This window comes from Littorina saxatilis, linkage group LG15 (genome assembly GCF_037325665.1).
Source record: "Littorina saxatilis isolate snail1 linkage group LG15, US_GU_Lsax_2.0, whole genome shotgun sequence".
Taxonomy (NCBI): domain Eukaryota; kingdom Metazoa; phylum Mollusca; class Gastropoda; order Littorinimorpha; family Littorinidae; genus Littorina; species Littorina saxatilis.
This window is the reverse complement of record NC_090259.1, coordinates 24954942-24974092: the sequence shown is the minus strand read 5'-3', so window position 1 is coordinate 24974092 and position 19151 is coordinate 24954942. Positions and strand designations below refer to the sequence as shown.

The window sequence follows — 19151 nt, the reverse complement described above, 5'->3', positions numbered from 1 at the left end:
GAGGCACGTAATGAATTTTGCAATCTTCCGACCACCATTTTTTCAGTCGGTTACTCCCATTAACACAGCATGTTGACGCCATCGCTAATTTCGATGTAACGTGAGGTTTTTGTTATAACGTAGAGGAAAACACACCGTCCCGTTCAATAGCTTCCATCACGTTGAGCAGACGATGCAGCGGTTGCTCGTCGAAATTTCTCGTCCAACCAGAATCGCTTTGGGTATCACGTGAGTTTTCCTTCTTTGTACCATGAAAGTGCCGAAACTGTGGTTTGTACTAACGTTGCAATCTTGAATAAAATAGTAAGATTGCTTTTGTTGCTCGAGACTGGTATTTTTATGGAGCTTTTCTCAATGTCTGTCCAAAATTGCGCACCATAAGAGAGAGGGAGGGAGATAGAGAGGAAAGAGAGAAATTTTGTTACGGGATGGTTGTTGATGTAGAAGGATAGGAAAGGAGTCAGGTCAGATCATGCACACAGCACGAGGCACTTGCAGAGAAGGAGATAGAATTTTACTCATCAGGGTTCTTACATGCTTACAGTGTGATCTTTCTTGCTATTTTTTCATCAATGAACATAATGCCACAGCAAAACATATTTAACCAAATTGTACTTAGTGGTTTATGAGGGCCCCAAAGGGTTTAAAATCGTGATCGTGATTGGCGATTTTTGACCTTTCTGTGACCGTGATTGCCGAAATTTCCATTTCTGTGATCGTGATGGGACTTTGCCCGTGATCCGTGATGACAAAAAAATCAAGTCTCGTGATCGTGATCGTCATTTGTTTTCGTGATCGTGGTGGGCATTATTGCAAAGCATTTTATTTTCAACGTACATTTTTCACAGCTGTATCACTCTATGATCCTCTATTCGTCAAGGTGTTCGTGATCGTGAAAACAAAAATCAAGGTAACTGTGATCGTGAAAGCTAACATTTCCCTTCCCGTGATCGTGATGATACCCCCCCCCCCCCCTTTGGGGCCCTCGTTTATGTTGAGAGTGAAGTTAAGATTTATCTTTTCAGGCTATCCAAATAATCTAATTTGCAGGCTTAGGTTCCCATGCTTAGCTAGCACACAAAGAGCACCAAGTGCAGTGACATCTGTGTACAGTACAGAGTAGGGCAACCGAGCTTGAACCATTTGTGCAATTCAATAATAAGTTGATCAAAATGCTAATCGAGTCGATTAAGCAGATAATACCCTCCTGCTGCAGATTTTATGGACAAATTTTTTCAACAAAGCAACTAATGGTTTACAGGTTCTAGTGTTCATCACAAGACATACAATTATTTTTATTTTTCAGAAGCCATGCATATAATAAGGATCATTCCACATCTCATAGTCATACCTGCAAAATACGTCTAAATAATATATTGTTTACGTAAACAATATATTATTTAGACTTATATTACATTGTTTATAAACAATCAGCAATGTTGCTAAATAAATCATTATTTACGTAAACAATGAATTATTTACGTAAACAATGAATTGTTTAGCCAACACATTTTGTGTGAGATGGAATTTTTTACACAATACATCACGCATTCACATCGACCAGCAGATCGCAGCCATTTCGGCGCATATCCTACTTTTCACGGCCTATTATTCCAAGTCACACGGGTATTTTGGTGGACATTTTTTTAAATCTATGCCTATACAATTTTGCCAGGAAAGACCCTTTTGTCAATCGTGGGATCTTTAACGTGCACACCCCAATGTAGTGTACACGAAGCGACCTCGGTTTTTCGTCTCATCCGAAAGACTAGCACTTGAACCCACCACCTAGGTTAGGAAAGGGGGGAGAAAATTGCTAACGCCCTGACCCAGGGTCGAACTCGCAACCTCTCGCTTCCGAGCGCAAGTGCGTTACCACTCGGCCACCCAGAATATGGCCAAGAACAAATCTACGGTACTTCGAAGAAAGAAGAATAACAACATGCTTGTCCATTACGACTTGCAATTTACCGTGTGCGCTGTAAAATCTCCCTACCTTCAAAGTAGACGAATAGCAGACATCTTCATTTCCTTCCAAGGGAGAAATCGTTGGTCATAAAGTCTGGCAGGACCCAAACATACTTCTCTGCACGCTTTCTTTTCTTTTCATATTCTGTTGCTTCGCAAAAATGTTATTGGTTTTCTCAACTTGTAAAATCAGTCAAAACGACCGCAGAATGCAGAACTGGGAAATGACACTGACTGAAATAGAAAGATCTTCGATGACGAAAGTATAAATGACGTCATGTGGTCACACCTATCTCGAGATAAGCGTCGCTCAGAACCAGCGCCCTTCCATTAACAGTTGTTCTGATTACGAATCATTGTGTAAAACTTTCTAATTAACTTTCTTTAAGTGTACGGTGTTTTTTTGTTTTTTTAAGCAATAAGCGTGTCCCTTGTTTTGAGCGATCACTGTTTTCGTGGTGCACTACCTGTGTTTAAAAATAAAAAGGAAAAAATATACAACGGCCATTATTTCTCTTCATTTGAATGAATTTCAACTTCAAAAAGAAATTCTTCCAAAAATGGCCTCAACCGTAAACTAATAAAATCAAATTTTATCTCAACTGTTTTGTGTTGAGTAAATGTGTGTGCATAACATGTCAAAAATCCGCTAAAATCCTCCATGCGGAACAGTGTTTTTTTTCAAGGGTCAAAGAGTGCATTGCAGTCAACCTTTCAGGAAAGTAGAATAAAGACTGAGCATGCTCCGGGAGCCAATTCGAAAGTCGGAACCCATAAGAAATAATTGCTGTACATACTAGACATCCCTTCGACTATTATTCACCACAATCAAATCATAAATTAGGGGAAGGGCTCCTAATATGGACCGGCTCCTAATATGGATTACCTTCTGTTCTGACAAATTAACGGCGCTAGAGCGCTCAAAAAAGTTTTATTCGCTGTATTCGCCCTCACTGGATAACTTGCACATGTCAAAACAGTTGCAGAAACAGAAATCTGAAAACCGTTAGGCTTTTTCTCATTTTTTCACTTTTGGCAGCGTTCACTCTAAATTTGCTGCCTAAAACGGACTCGTTTCTGTCCACAGCCAAAGCTTTTTATCACACAAAAATTGCTATATATGACAGCTAAAACCGTATTTGTTACATTTTAGCAGTGTTGACCCCGAGTTTCTACTGCAAACAAAAAATAATAGCAAAATCTCAAAGTATGTGCGAGTCCCCTAATATGGACCACCTTCAACAAATCGAAGAAAATAAAAGCTAAAGGCTATTTTCATTAATTCATTAAGAAGCTTGCTGGAATTAACCTATAACTAGCCCTCGAGATTTAAAAAACATGCAACAAAAAGTCTTCTTTTCGTGGAAGTTGATAATTTCACTTATTTTCACTCTGTTTTTGATAAGCTTCTTTAGTTTCTCGGTGTGCTTCAAATAATGCTCTCATCAACCTGAAACAGATAAATCTAGAGCATATTTTAATTAGGCTGACTTGTACACTAAGTTGTATCATGTTATTTTGAAATATAGGGGGCTTTTTACAGTGATTCGTGAAGGCCGCTTCACTGGTCCATATTAGGCGCCCAGGCTCCTAATATGGACCCTGTGTGATTTTTTTCTGTATTTAATTTTTGCTGAATGTCTATTAAAGCTATTTCACTCTAATTAGGCCTAACGGTTAACCTAAGAGAGAAGGACTACCAAACACAAAATGAAACTTCTTCGCAAGAAAACAAGCTAGTTATCAGCATGAAACAAAAAGTGGTCTATATTAGGAGCCCTTCCTCTACAATTCCGGAGTCAACAGGTCGTAATTTCTGCACAAATGGTGATTTTTTTCAATCAATTTCCAAGAATAAAACTACCATAATTTATCAAAGTGAATACGTGGCCCAATCATTCATGGAGCACCATTAAAAATTAACGTGACATTTCTGTGTGCATACGAACCTCACTTATCCCCCTACCCCCATAAATTGTGTCACGATTTAGTGACATGGATCAAGAAAGTGTCACTCTGTGGGGTGCCTTCTCTTGGTCAATTGCGATAGAAAGCGCCTGTGCTTTCTGTCAACGGTTGTGGGTTTTGCTGACAGCGCGTAACGAACACGGGTATTTTGTGTTGCACGGATTTCACGGGGGTGATTTCTGCTGTCGAGGCAGAATTGTCGATAACTGAACTGGGGTATGTGACAGGGTTAGTCACGTGATTTCGTCAAGGTTGTCTGTCTGAGACATGTTAACTGGACACTCAAAAACTCAGCGCTGGGGAGAACGGTCGGTGTCTTATATATTTCCTGCGAGTTTGATGGACTTCATCGCTTTGATTTCTGCATTGATATTCAACGCGCCGCTCTGCATGTACAGGAGGGCTTCAGGAAAACTTCAGTTTGAGACCACTTTCTCTCCGTTCACATGCGGTCTGACGTTTGAACGGGTCGTCAATTTCTCTTCGCTGTGCGGGAAAAGAATTTCACCGCATAAAGGATTCGGCAAGAGGGTGAATGGGGTATCGCTGTTGACGAACAGGTGCCATTCAAAGAAGGAAGCGGTTTTCGCTTCAATGAGAGTGCTACCTACATAGGCTTTTGAGGTAATAAATCATTATTTAACGCTGTTGACGAGTCTGTGTTTGTGGAATGAAATACTCTCTGTTGTTCTTTCCAGGTTAGCGCATAATTTGCTATTTGTGACGCTAAACTACTAATCTGTATATGGTTTTTGCAGATATGGAGAGAAGGAAGGAAATGGCTGATTTGTTGTTGTAAAAGTTCGTTTGTGCAGGCCCACGTGCTCGATGAGATATGTTAAGATGACATGTTTAAAGGTGGAGTTTGTTGGGTAGCTTGACATGTTTACTGCACCGAGGCTTTTTGTTGCAGCCTTTCTTCATTTCTACCTGCTACTGTTGCTGGCTGTTTTCTGCTGCCTATCTGCGGGACGCTGTTAATCTGCGGGATGCTGTAACCGGATCGTCCGCGGGGTGTTGTAACCAGTTAACCGGCTAACCAGCGACTGAGTGAGGCGCCTGATGTCTCCACTTATCCCTGCTTCGTAGCCACGCCAGACGGCACTACATTCTACGGAGCAGTTGTGGAGACTAATTACAGGCCGTCCACTCAGTGGCACAACAAAGCTAAGTGCACCATGTCTTATGCACCCTTATTACCACCTAGTCATCTGTGATATTTATAATTATACTCGAGTGGTGACAGCGTGGGGTTTGTGACACCTGCATAAATTAACACTTTTGGCAGATCAGCTATATATTTTCCTAACTTTACACGGGATCAGCGTGTTACTATAATTTTCTACACTTAACTGGCATTTGTTGTCAGTGACCTCTTGGTATTTTACGTTTTGAACGTAAAAGAACATATTTGGAGTGAAGTCTCGAGGGAGGTGGCGTGTTATTACATAAACAGGCGTCTGAAACTTATACTTTTGTTGATTCTATCTATTTGTATGATTGCGGGAGTGGATCGTGGGTGGTTAGTTAGTTAGAAGTAACTAACCGTTCATAAGACATAATCACCTTATTGTGATATTGAAACATGACACATGGGGGCCAAGCCGGGCCCTTAGTTCCACACACTTTTTTGACTGAACCACAGGCAACTTGTTTAAATAATGCTTCAACGCACCATTATATGTCACTACCATATCTCAATAATAGACAAGACCAACATTATAAAGATATTAAACATTATTATTTCAACTTGTCTTTTCCAGTCCTTTCATCTGTCCCGTAGAATGAAAGAACACTAAATTCCCGTGAAGTTTGGTCGACAAAAGACTGTTTACTTACATCACTTAAAGTTCCTCATCAGATCCCTCTTCGAGATCCACTGCCTGAATGGAGTTCAGACAACTCTTGCCTCTGCCCTCCCCACAGTTCACAGCGGTGCAGACCAGCCCGTGTTTTCTGCACGTGCAAAGTCACAGGAGCTTGTATCCAACCGCTGGTCGATCATTATTTACTCCTGCATGCTTATTATTTACTGCTGCATCCTTACCCTTACTACTACTATTCACTACTTGTAAGTGAATAGTAATAGTAAGGGGACTGTAGGGAATAAGGAGTAAATAATGATCGACCGGCGATAGGATACAAGCTCCTGTGTGCAAAGTGCTATTATACAGTCTTTTTTGCACTTACATCGGATGACACGAAGAGGATCATCTGGGGCAGCAGGTCTGCCACAGGGAATTGGAAGCAGCATTCCTTGATGCTCTTTCCATCCCCATTGCCGTGGGTCTCTTGGTGGACGACATTCGTTGAACGCACACTCCTGGACTTGGAAGTATGTCCTGAAGCAGTGTAACTTTGCAGCCGATCGTTTAAGCATGTAGTGAAATATTGGTTGTCGCATTCCCCTTCTGCCGGTAGGGCATATGCATATTGTTGCAATATTTACATGGTCATTGACCCCTTTGTTCTGTTTGAAGTCAGGCAATGACGATTTAGAATTGATGACCAGAATCGGCCGGAATTTTTGTTGTTGTTGTTGGGCGGGGGGGCTAGTTTTGTTGTGGATGGTATTGGTGATGCAGTTCTTCAACATCAAGGCTACCCCAAAGTTGTCCAAGTGATACATTATATGCCCTCCAGCATCAAATAGTACACATCGTGTTTTTCTTGCTACCAATTGTATATTAATTATAACTAAGCATACAACAAAGATAATCACATTCAATTCTGTTCATTGTGCCTTCAAAGTGTATATGATTCCGAATGATTAGTCATTGTGTGTTGATCTGGGAGAAGTTAGAACGAGCTAGGGGTCAAAATCAAAAGTCAGAAAATGGCCACAGCACTCTTCTCTTTTTTTCAGTCTCTAAATTCATGATAATGTGGCAGGCGGAAGAAAAAATCAGCCAGATAAGTTTTCGTTATTAATTGTTTGTGTGAAAGGAGGGTGAAGACAGAAAGTCAGCAACAGAGATAGAGACAGTGTAGAGAGGCAAACAGATAAATGCAGAGAGAAATCAACAGAGGGACAGTGTAGAGAGGCAAACAGATAAATACAGAGAGAAATCAACAGAGGGACAGTGTAGAGAGGCAAACAGATAAATACAGAGAAATCAACAGAGGGACAGTGTAGAGAGGCAAACAGATAAATACAGAGAGAAATCAACAGAGAGACAGTGTAGAGAGGCAAACAGATAAATACAGAGAGAAATCAACAGAGGGACAGTGTAGATAGGCAAACAGATAAATACAGAGAGAAATCAACAGAGGGACAGTGTAGAGAGGCAAACAGATAAATACAGAGAAATCAACAGAGGGACAGTGTAGAGAGGCAAACAGATAAATACAGAGAAATCAACAGAGGGACAGTGTAGAGAGGCAAACAGATAAATACAGAGAGAAATCAACAGAGAGACAGTGTAGAGAGGCAAACAGATAAATACAGAGAGAAATCAACAGAGGGACAGTGTAGAGAGGCAAACAGATAAATACAGAGAGAAATCAACAGAGAGACAGTGTAGAGAGGCAAACAGATAAATACAGAGAGAAATCAACAGAGGGACAGTGTAGATAGGCAAACAGATAAATACAGAGAGAAATCAACAGAGGGACAGTGTAGAGAGGCAAACAGATAAATGCAGAGAGAAATCAACAGAGGGACAGTGTAGAGAGGCAAACAGATAAATGCAGAGAGAAATCAACAGACACGATGGGCAACAACACTACAGGTACAAAAGAGACTTTATGAAACAACACGTGTTGCGAGAGATGAACAAATATTTACAAATCTTGATATTAACATTTACATCTGTTTACAATAAGCACTTTACACGAAGAGACAAATTCTATCCAATCTTTCCTTCCCAAATTGAAACAAATCATTGCCCTACATGATGGTTTCATGATTTTATAACAAACCAAAAACTAGCACTATATCACATTTCTGTAACAAGATTCATGTAAGGTGACAATTCCTGCGAAGCTGACAACAATAAACTCAGAAATCTCCAATACAATCATGACCCAATTTCAATTATACAAGATCTGAGTGTTCATTTCACACAAAACAGGTAAAGGTACTTTTCATGTGAAGCATGGAGGTCACTAACAAAAGACTGCCAATTTGTTTTAAAGCCCCAGTCCATCTCAAATGGTTTACAGAACGATTTAAATCTTCTCATGAAAAAAAAGTTCTAATCTTATCGAACACACTTGCAACAGCATTTAAAAGCATTAAATGACACAGTTCGTTTGAATGGCTATTTAGCTCGCGTAAACCACACACCTGTTGTCGTTGTTTATCTTACCCCTGAGCCATCATGAACCCGTGTGATCCACTTTCCTTTTTTTCACAATTTAGTAGTCAGTTTGTGATTTCAATGCGACTCGCTGTATCTGCAATAACACGTTATTGTGTACCTCTGAATCTAAAACGCAACAAACGGCTGCGAGTCACACGAACTGAGCGGTGGCGGTTGTCCGTTCAAAGAAACTGGCGACATGCAGAACATTCGTCTGCTACGAGAACCACGTTTTGCGGGACACGCTTCCCGGCTATCTTTTTTTAAACTTTCAAAAGTTCGAGTTGTACTGATCTTATCTTGATGAAAAAAGAATTCTTTTATGATTTAAGAATGTTTGTGTAACAAGCTGTCAATATATTATTTAGATTTTAAAAGTTAAGTCTAGCGCCAAAACGCGCCGTCCGATTGTCTGATCAGACAATCCGGGTGGCCACGCAAAAATAAATTCTTTGAAAATTGCTCGCTCTTTACGTAGGGCACCTAGGATGTTCTCAAGCGGTGAGTGTTTAAACGAAATGGTGTTTGTACTGTGTGTAAAAGCCTGACAGTATCTGTGATGGTTTATGGGAGGCTTACTGTGCCTTTAATCTTTGGGAGGATTTCTTTATTTCCTTAAATGATGAATGGTTTGTCAGTATATTAATCAGGATTGATTCTCATTATCATAAAAAAACGCTTTTTTTTACCATAATTAGCAAGCATGCAAACATGTGGTAAAGAGCTGCCAATTATAGAGCAAACATGTGACATGCAGAAAACATCTGCCATATGCATGTGTCCCAAATGTGGTTTCATTTGATAGTGTCACTTTTAATGTGGCATATATATGGTCTTCATGTGGCAATGACACTTTGATATGGCATTCACGTGGTTTTCATGTGACAATGTAACTTGTGATGTGTCAAACATGTGGTTTTGACATGTCATTTCTACCAAAAAGCCATATGGCTGCCACTCTAAAAACCATTTGCAATTTCTCTATGGCTGCCATATGGTTTTGCCATATGATTTCAACATGCCATGTCATGTTTTCTATATGCCCCGCATATTGCTTTGCTGCCTGGGATTATAGGTCTTTTACTTATCATACATTATATTCAATCAACTGTATTATTTAAAATTTGTTCTCTTGCTACAATGAAATAATGTTCAAAGATAAATGTTGATGTTTATTTTAGCATATTAAACATTCTACATCCATACAAATCATTCTAAAAGTGGAAACTGTCTTTTTTGTATAGGTTTTGTTTGTTTGTTCTTTGTTTCTATTCATATCTACTTCAACAGGTCCAACAACAAAACTAAAAAATCCCTGAAATTCTAGGAGGGCCTATATTTTAATTGGTGCAATTTCACCTAAATCTGAGCACGTGGAAAAGGAAGATTTTTTTAATATATATATTTTTATATAGGTTTCTCATCTTAAAAATCACAGAAGTTCTGGAATTTGTCAAAAAGTGGGAGCCTTGTACTTCATGAATCGTTTCAATTCTATTTCATGAATCCCCTCAACAAGTCCATGGGCAGAGGGAAGATGATGGTGGAGTTCTTCTCGGCAGAGATGGAGTTGAGGGTCTGCAGGTAACGCAGCTGAAGAGCGGCGGGCGAATCCACCATGATGTCAGCAGCCTCCTTCAGGGCGCGCGATGCCTTCTGTTCTCCCTCTGCTGCGATCACCTGGAATATGAGGAGAGGTAAGAAAATAAAAGGGCTGTGAACAGGGAAGAACACTTTCGCTGGCCGAATCTTAACATTCAGTTTTCTAATGAAACTTCAAAACCAAGCCAAGGCCTAAGCCTGCTAAAAGCATAATACAAACATGATCATCTCTTCCTTGTGTTGAGATTACTACATGTATCTTTGAAGTCTTAACGCCAATGGCTATGCAGTAACCCCAAACAAACCTGTAGAAATTCAGACAGGCACAGACAGAGAAAAACATTGCCACAGGTAGACAGACACACAAACACACTCGTAGACAGACACTTGAATAGAAAAATGGACAGGTGGGAGGAGACAGACAGCTAGACACACACTCACCTTAGCACGTGCTTCTCGTGAAGCCTCAGCCTCGGCAGCCATAGCTCTCTGCAGCTGGATGGGCAGTCTCACGTCTTTACTGAAAAAAACACACACACACGAACACACAATTAGCGACAGAAATCAAACACAGATAAAAGCACATTTGAAAAGAGATGTCTAAACAGCCCTGAGAGTGGAGATTATTTTACTCGCCATAGTAGAAACATGTAACTGGCGAGTAGAAATGTTCATCTACTCGCCAAATGCGAGTAAAGGTGCTGAAACTTAGTGGAACAAATGGTTGGTTTGGCGAGTAAAAGTTGCTCTCTGGCGATTTCATTTTAAGAAGCAATAGCCAAAGGCTAGTGCATAAAAATTTTTGGACTTACAGGGCTGCTAAATGTTACTTATTTCAAATTTCTGACAACTTTTTCGTCATTTTGGTAGGGATGTGGATTGAACACCCAGGCAGTGTTGTTCCCAGGCCCAGAGGACATAAGGTCAGTTGGAACTGGATTGAAAATATGTATAGGTCCATATGGTCTGGCTACAACAAACTGATCTGACACTGGCAGAAGACTTCATATACGACTATCCAACAGTTTGCCGGCAAGGGGTCAGAACAATGCGTCAGATAAAAATAAAAGTATGTGTCAATGACCGAAGACCGAAGCCTGAGAACACTGCAAAAAAGGACTGCCTTAAACTTTCAATCATAGCTTAAGCTTCTATGGACATAACACTGAATTCTAACAACATCACTACATTAAACGTGAGCAGGCACACAACTACAATCAGTCACCCATCCAGACTGTCGATGTCGATGTCGTGAACGGATATTCGGACATTCCCCACCTCCCTCCATCCTCCTCCACACACACACACACACACACACACACACACACACACACACACACACACACACACACACACACACACACACACACACACACACACACACACACACACACACACACACACACATTCATTCTCATTTGAGGCAACAACGTCTAGTGTTCCCGGGGCAAGAAGCAGCACAGAGTAGCAGTTTGAGTACAAAGACCACCAACATGAAAAACAACAAGGCCTGACACTTTGTTCGGTCTTTTGCTTCTCACTTTGCGAGCCCATCACTTACAATACATCGCAAATATATGACACCAAACAATTCATTGCATCCTCATAGGCCTCTGAAGCCAGTAGAGGCATTAGCTGTGAGCATACTACCACAACTTAATGAGTGGTCCTCGCCCTTTACCTGACAAAAGAACAGGGAACTTAATTAGTTATCCTGCACCAATCAAATCTACCCATCTGAGGTATGCATAAACAAAAGACGTTACCCTTCATGGGACAGGTTATTCCTGGTGGGATGATTTCCCTTCCTACTCTATTTTAGTACTTCCTGGTTTTGTTATTAACCCCTTGACTGCCTTAGGACGGGTATACCCGTCCTGCACTTGTGCATTATTTCCATGATTAGATACTAAAAACAGATTCTTGGTTGAATTTCCTTTAAAAATAACATAGGTTTTACTTTCCTACCTACTGCCAGTTTGGAGCTAGAATTTTTTGTGAATTATTACACCCCGAACTCCAATATTCCCTGGCAGTCAGGAAGTTTTGATTGGCAGCGAAAGGGTTAAATAGTGGTGAAGGTGAAGAGCATAGAGAAAAGCCAATTGAATACTCACACTTCCACGCGTTCAACCTTGATTCCCCACGGGTCAGTGGCCTCGTCCAGAGCACCCTGAAAGAGATAAACATCATCACTTTTAGCATTTGATGGGGCATTATTTTAACATTTCCAATGATAACAAATTCCTTATTCCTGTTGATTTAACTGCAACGTTTACCGTTATTTTATCTAACCAAAGTATAGCCGTACAAACTTACAAACACTCACAGGTACAGATACAGCTAACGCTTTCTAGTAAATATAAACATGAGTGTATCTAGACACATGAAACTCTGCGAATTGTTTGTCTGAGGTTGTAGATGTGTGCTCTGTAGAGACGCTCTCAAACTCTGCGTATTGTTTGTTCTGTGTGGTTGTAGATGTGTGCTCTGTGGACACGCTCTGACAGTCAGTCATGTCAATCACCAGTCGCACTTGTAAACATATAACACAGGCTTTAAACTACGTCTTTGTAGTGGACAAGCAGACATGCAAATAGTTATTAGATTAATAAAAGAACTTGGTTGAGCAGACCTTGAATTCAACCTCTACATCAATAACGAAAGGAATAAGTTAAAGAAGGATGCCCGTTGAACTTTAAGACCCCCTAATTTAAGACCTATCCCCCTTTCAAGACGTATAATGCTCCTTGAGACTTTCTGTTAAGCATCTCGGTAAAATTACTCCCGTTTTAAGACTCCCTTTTGGCGGAGGCGACCACGGTGCAAGGGAAGCTCTATGGCAGTCTGGACGACCTACAGCGCACGGCAACATTTGCGCGGGGAACCGGCGTTTCCATCTGAGTGATCGACAAGAAGAAGAAGAAGACTCCCTTTTAAGTCCCAAATTTCTCAGAATTTTAAAGATTCGTTTTCTTCTTCTGCCTTCATGGGCTGACACTCCTACGTATCACTCGTGTTTTTTCAGGAGTGGGTTTATATTTCAATACCCGTTTTTACACCGCCACTCTAGTTCACCATACTCCAACTTCGGGGGATTTGGAGGCCTCAAAAGAGAGGTTCCACTGTTCAACTAAACCCCCAGCTCCAACCCACCTGCATGAGTTGACTGATATGCTCTCTTTCGGACAGGATCTCAGCCAGGGCTTTGGTGCCCAGAGTGTTACGCAGGGTGGTGGCTGCCAGCAGCTGGGTGGAGCGGGCAGCGTTCTCAACATTGTTGACGGAGTACACGGCATCATTCACACGGTAGTACACCACGGCGTCCACAGCCACAGTCACCGAGTCACGGGTCAACACCTGGAGGGTGTTAAAATAAGGGGTAAAATTCAAGAACACCGATGCCCGAAATTTTCTCTCTCTCTTCCTCTCTCTCTCTCTCTCTCTCTCTCCCTCCCCGCACTCCCTCTCTCTTTCTGTCAACACTTAATCATGAAGTTATGTTCCTTGAACATGAACCAAGAGCGCTTGATAAAAAAAATTTCAAAGTCAAAATTATGGCCCCCCCCCCCCTTTACTCATTTTTAACAACCTGGCATGTTTTTGGTTCTTTGAAAAGGCTTCCCTGAATGCGGGGTGCTGTTTTTGAATGGTACTAAAAGTGGACTGAGTTTTTAGAGAACAGATTCAACCAAGTGTCTAAACCAGACAATGTGGTCATCTTTTGCGTGGGGACGAGCCATGATCGTCTGAACTATCACCACTACTCGCTTAAATCAACTATTCATCAAATAAGTACAATACTCATGATGATGATGATGATGATGATGATGATGATGATGATGATGATGATGATATATGCTCCTGACTTCAATGATAACAACAAAGACAATGATAATGTTATTAACACCAACAATAACGCTGGCCATGCAGAAAGTCCAGAAAACACAGTGACCTCCTGGGGTGGAACATCGAAAGACACGGTCCTGAGGTCCACCTTCTTGTACTCGTCAATACAGGGCAGGATGAAGAACATTCCAGGACCTTTGGCCCCCCCTGACACCAGTCGACCCAGTCGGTAAATCACAGCTCTCTCGTATTCCTGGACAATCTGGAAATTGATAAAGACAACAATACAAATCAGACATGTTTTGAGACCAAGGAATCTGAAAGAATACGGAATATACCTAATAGGTAAAGTTTGTCAGAACTGGCCTAGTCTCCAATGACGTTATACAGTCGAACCTGCGACCACCTGTCCACAACGACCACACAAAAGGATCCCAGGCGAATTTCTGTTCTAAAGCTAAGCTTAATTCAACTTTCAGCAGAGAAGACCTGTCTATAACGACGACTTTTGGTCAGTCTCTTGGGTATTCGTTAAGGACAGGTTTGACTGTATTAAAACAAACAGACACACTAGACCTAGAAAATTTACATTGCCAGTTGAGACTGTCGATTAGTGATTTAAAGCAACATTTAGTTTACCGGTATTTAAGAAACGATATCTATGAGAACGCAGCACTGGTACAGAAACAGTAACTCAATATTTTTTGGACTGCCCAACCTATTTGCAGAAACGTCATGAAATCATGAGCACCCTCCATAGTCGTTTTATTATTCTTTCTACACTGCTGGAAGGGGATATGAATGTAAGTTTGTCTGACAAGATTAACATATATAAAACCGTCTATAATAATATTAAACGTACTGGACGGTTTAGACATTATTAGACAAACACAGAACCTCTCTCTCTCTCTGTCACGATTGGGTGACATGGACGGAGAAAGGAACACTCTGTCGGGTGCCTATCTCCAATTGTGATGGAAAGCGCCTGTGCTTGAGTCGGGGTGACGGTATGAAACCGCTGACAAAGCATAGCGCAGCACGGGGATTTCGTTTTGCAGGGGTTCCACGTGGGTGATTTCTGCTGTCAGGGCAAAACTGACGGTGACTGAACTGGATATGTGACACGCGGAGTCACGTGATATTTTCAAGGTTGTTTTGTGAGGACATGAAACGGGGGACTTCAACATTTGACGGCCAGAGAGAAGGACAGGTTTTTTTGTTCCCAGAAGTTTGTTGGTCTACAACACGTTGGTGAAATACCATTTCATGACAGCGTGCCGTTCTGCAAGTACAGTAGGGCTTTCTGGGAACGACAAGAAGGGACCACTTTTCACCGTCTACATGTTATTTTGACGACGAGGGTCGTCAGGTGTGACTCTTGGCTGAGCGGGGGAATTTGTCCAACGCATAAAGGAATTCAGCGCAAGGGGGAGTGTGGCAGGAAAGTCGTCGGCGGGCGATAGCCATACACAGAAAGCGGATTCGCTTAAAGGAGAGCTACCAACATAGGCTGTTGAGGTAATACATCGTTATTTAACGCGGTTGACGAGTCTGTGTTTGTGGAATGAAATACTCTCTGTTGTTCTTTCCAGGTTAGTGCATAATTTGCTCTTTGTGACGCTACAATAATAATCTGTATATGGTTTTTGCAGATATGGAGAGAAGGAAGGAAAATAGCTGATTTGTTGTTTTAAAAGTTCGTTTGTGCAGGCCACGTGCTCGATCAAATATGTAAAGGTGACATGTTTGAAGGTGGAGGGTGAAGGGTTGCGTGGCATGTTTAGTGCACCGATGCTTTTTGTTGCAGCCTACTTTCTTACTTATCTACGTATATCTGCGGTGTTGCGGGTATGCGGTAGCCGGGACTTCGGTATGCTGTAACCTGGTGTTCTGGTGGATTGCTGTCGCTGTTGTTGTCCCACCATTCTACATTTCTTACCATTTATGGTAACTACGGGGAGGACCTTCAGCGACTGAGTGAGGCGCCTGATATCTCCACTATTGGTTTAAACTGTTTTATTTAACGTTTGTGCATTATTTACAAAAAACGCATATTGAGTAAACAACAACAAGCATAATGCTTATAGTGGTGTTCACTATTTCTAGAAAATTACATATAATATAAATGGCGGCTATTGTACAGTTTAAATGAAAAGCTTGCAAACATGAAAAGAAAATTGAATGAAAATTGTACATCAAAACAAAAATCCGTTTGGGAATACATATATAATATTTATGGTGTTTGCGAGTAAGAGATAGGGAGGGAGAGAGGGAGGGAGGGAGAGGGAGGGAGAGGGAGAGTGAGAGAGAGAGAGAGAGAAAGAGGGAGAGAGAGAGAGAGAGAGAGAGAGAGAGAGAGAGAGAGAGAGAGAGAGAGAGAGAGAGAGAGAGAGAGAGAGAGAGAGAGAGAGAGAGAGAGAAAGAGAGAGAGAGAGAGAGACGAGTAGACGTGTCGATTTTGCTTTCACTTTACATGTTTATCTGTTCGAAACGGCCGGACTGTCCAATAAATTCCTGCACTGTTAAAAAGATTTTTTTGTTAATTTTTGTTTGCAAGGAGGGGTTTCCATGAAGTAGAATATCTGTGTGTATGAGGTTGTTGGTTAGTTTGTTGATTGTGTTGTTTCTTGCAGCTAAGTGTAAACGGCATTCTAGTAAGAAGTGTGTTGCAGTTTCTGTTCCATCACCACAGTCGCATACGCTGTTTTCCGCAAGGTGTCGCTCAACTAAGTCTTTCTTTAGATCACTAATATTAAGTCTCATTTTTGTGTGGATTATTTGTGTTTGTCGACTGCCACTGTAGAAGTAAACGGGAATTTGTGTGTCGTCTTTTGTTAAGTAATGTTTAAATTCCCCGAGGGAGTCAGTTAACTGCATTTGTTCAGGTAGTTGGTTCCAGAGTACTGTTGTCGAAGGAAAAAAGGATGTTTTGTACGTTTCTGTTCGATGTGGGGGTATACTTCGTTCTAAGGGGCGGCGTCTGTGGTAGGGGTTGTTGGCTGCTACGAGAGGTGGGAGTGCTGCTTGTAGGTATGGGGGGGTCTTGTCGTGAATAATTTTATGGAACATTGTTAGTTTATGACGGTTACGCCTTTCAGATAATGATTGGAGTCCAGATTCTCCGTAAAGCTTAAAGTGACTGGTTCCGCGGACAGCTCCGATGATTGTTCGTATTGCATCTAGGTTTAACTTTTCGAGTTCATCTGTTAGGGTTTTGCTACAATTGTCCCATATTATGTCGCAATAATCAAAGTGTGGTAGAATGAAGGATTTAAACATAATTTCCAATGATTTTCGACTCAGTCTATATTTGTATGTTCGCAAGCAAGCTACGAGAGTTCTGCACTTTGCAACAAGAGATTTTATATGTTCATCCCATTTACAGTTGTTTTGTATTATTATTCCTAAGTGTTTGTGATTTTGGGAACTTTCAAGGATGGTATTGCCAAAGTTTAGATCTGCGATATCAGGGGTTCTTTGTGTACAAAAGTTCACCAATTCAGTTTTTGCATGGTTAAATGCTACCTTCCATGTTTCTGCCCAATTTACAATTTTTTCAAGATCTGAGTTTAAAATTTCGGCACGGATGTTGTGATTGGCTAAAGACAAGTACATGCTAGTGTCGTCAGCAAAAAGCTTAATCGTAGATTCTATGTCACGTACAATGTCGTTTACATAAATTAGGAAAAGCAAAGGTCCAAGCACTGATCCTTGAGGAACTCCCGCTACTACTGGAAGATAAGTTGATTTACTGCCTTTTAATACAACTGCTTGCTTTCGATCTGTTAGGTAGTCTGTAAACCAGTTTAATAATGGCCCATTAATTCCAACGGCTTCGAGTTTATGCAATAAGCCCCGGTGCCAAACTCTATCGAATGCTTTGGATATATCAAAGAAGATTGCTTGGGTAGTTATTCTATTATCGAGTGATTTGCATATGTCATTGTATATTGTAAGAAGCTGGTAAACAGTTGAGTCTCCAGGGATGAAACCGGACTGCGACTCTGTAATGATATTGTTTTGTGTTAAGTAGTCAAAGACATGAATTTGTATGCATTTCTCTAGTGTTTTGCCAACACAGCTTAGGAGGGAGATTGGACGATAATTACTACATGTATCTTTGTTTCCCTTTTTATGAACTGGTGAAACGTGGGCTATTTTCCAAACTGACGGAAAAAGTCCTTCACGTAAAGACCGATTAAACAGTGCAGTTAGGCTGTCACAAATCACTTCGCAGCTCTCAATTAAAATTCTGTTGTGGATTTCGTCTGGACCGACTGCTTTTGTTTTGTCTAGTTTGTTAATCGTATTTATAACTTCTTCGACTGAAAGTGTGAGAGTGTTTATTCTGCAAGGAAGCCTTGGTACTTCAGGAATGTCTGACATATCGTCTTCGACAATGGACTGTTGGATAAAGAAGTCGTTGAACAAGTTTGCTTTTTCTAGGTTAGTATAGTAGGTTGTTCCGTTTGACGTCAAAGGAGGAATTTCATTGGGGTTTGATCCTTTCTTTGATAAGAATGATTTAACTAGTTTCCACCAATTTTTAGTACCAAAGTTATCTCCACTGGATACTTTTTTGTCTAATTCTTTTATATATTCTAATTTCCGATTTCGAATTGCGTCAGTATAATTATTGCGAGTCATACGAAAGTGTTCCCAGGCCTCAGGTGTGTTTAGTCGCACTGCTGTATCATGAACTGATCTTTTTTTGTCGCGTAGTTTTATAATTTCCTCTGTCATCCATGGTGCGTCTTGATCGCGAACAGTTATTGTCTTTACTGGCATGCATAGTCTTGCGACACTTAACAGCTTTTCGGAAAATGACCTGGCTGCTTCGTTGACAGTGTGTAGCGTTGCAATGCTCATCCAGTCGATTTTCCTCAGTTCGGTAAGGAATTTTTCTTTGTTTAATTTGGAATAGTTAAATATTGTTCTTTTAGATGCAGGAGTTTTATGTATGTGTTTCTTAATTGTCGCACATGGCACAGAATGGTCGCTGCAAATAGGGGGTAGAACGTTAATGCTTTGCACGATGTCTACACTCGAGGTAAGAATAAGGTCAATGCATGACGATGTTGTTTCTGTAACGCGGGTCGGAAGTGTAACTAGTTGTTGTAGACTGTTTAGAGTGATAATATCAAGAAGATGCTGCGACGGGTTGTTTGTAAAATCTGAATTGAAATCACCAAGAATAATAAACATATGCTCTGAAGCGGCGACATTTTTAATCGACTGATCGATGAGTTTCCAGTATTCTACATTAGAGTTAGGCGGCCTATAAAATGTACCTATTAACAACGTATCCTGGTTTAATCTAGTTTCAACCCATACGGCCTCAAGCTGGGGGATCAGAAGGTCATGCCTTGGTTTGCACACAAGAGTGTTTTTCACGTATACTGCTACCCCGCCGTGGGGGTCGTTAGGTCTGTCTTTACGAATTGGGGGGTGATAACCTTC

The 19151-nt window shown here is 41.0% G+C and overlaps 1 protein-coding gene across 6 annotated transcripts in view; it reads right to left on the bottom strand.

Moving 5' to 3' along the window:
* Positions 1 to 7838: 7838 nt before the first annotated feature.
* The window catches only part of LOC138948926 (mechanosensory protein 2-like), a 29241-nt gene continuing 17928 nt past the window's right edge, over positions 7839 to 19151 (bottom strand). For all 6 annotated transcript variants that reach the window (XM_070320586.1, XM_070320583.1, XM_070320582.1 and 3 more), the window contains exons 4-8: positions 13798 to 13953; positions 12999 to 13202; positions 11960 to 12015; positions 10284 to 10362; positions 7839 to 9920 (exon numbers count right to left, since the gene is read on the bottom strand). In XM_070320586.1, coding sequence (XP_070176687.1) covers positions 9735 to 9920; positions 10284 to 10362; positions 11960 to 12015; positions 12999 to 13202; positions 13798 to 13953 — 681 coding nt within the window. In that variant the 3' untranslated portion in view covers positions 7839 to 9734. The remainder of the gene's footprint in view (positions 9921 to 10283; positions 10363 to 11959; positions 12016 to 12998; positions 13203 to 13797; positions 13954 to 19151) is intronic.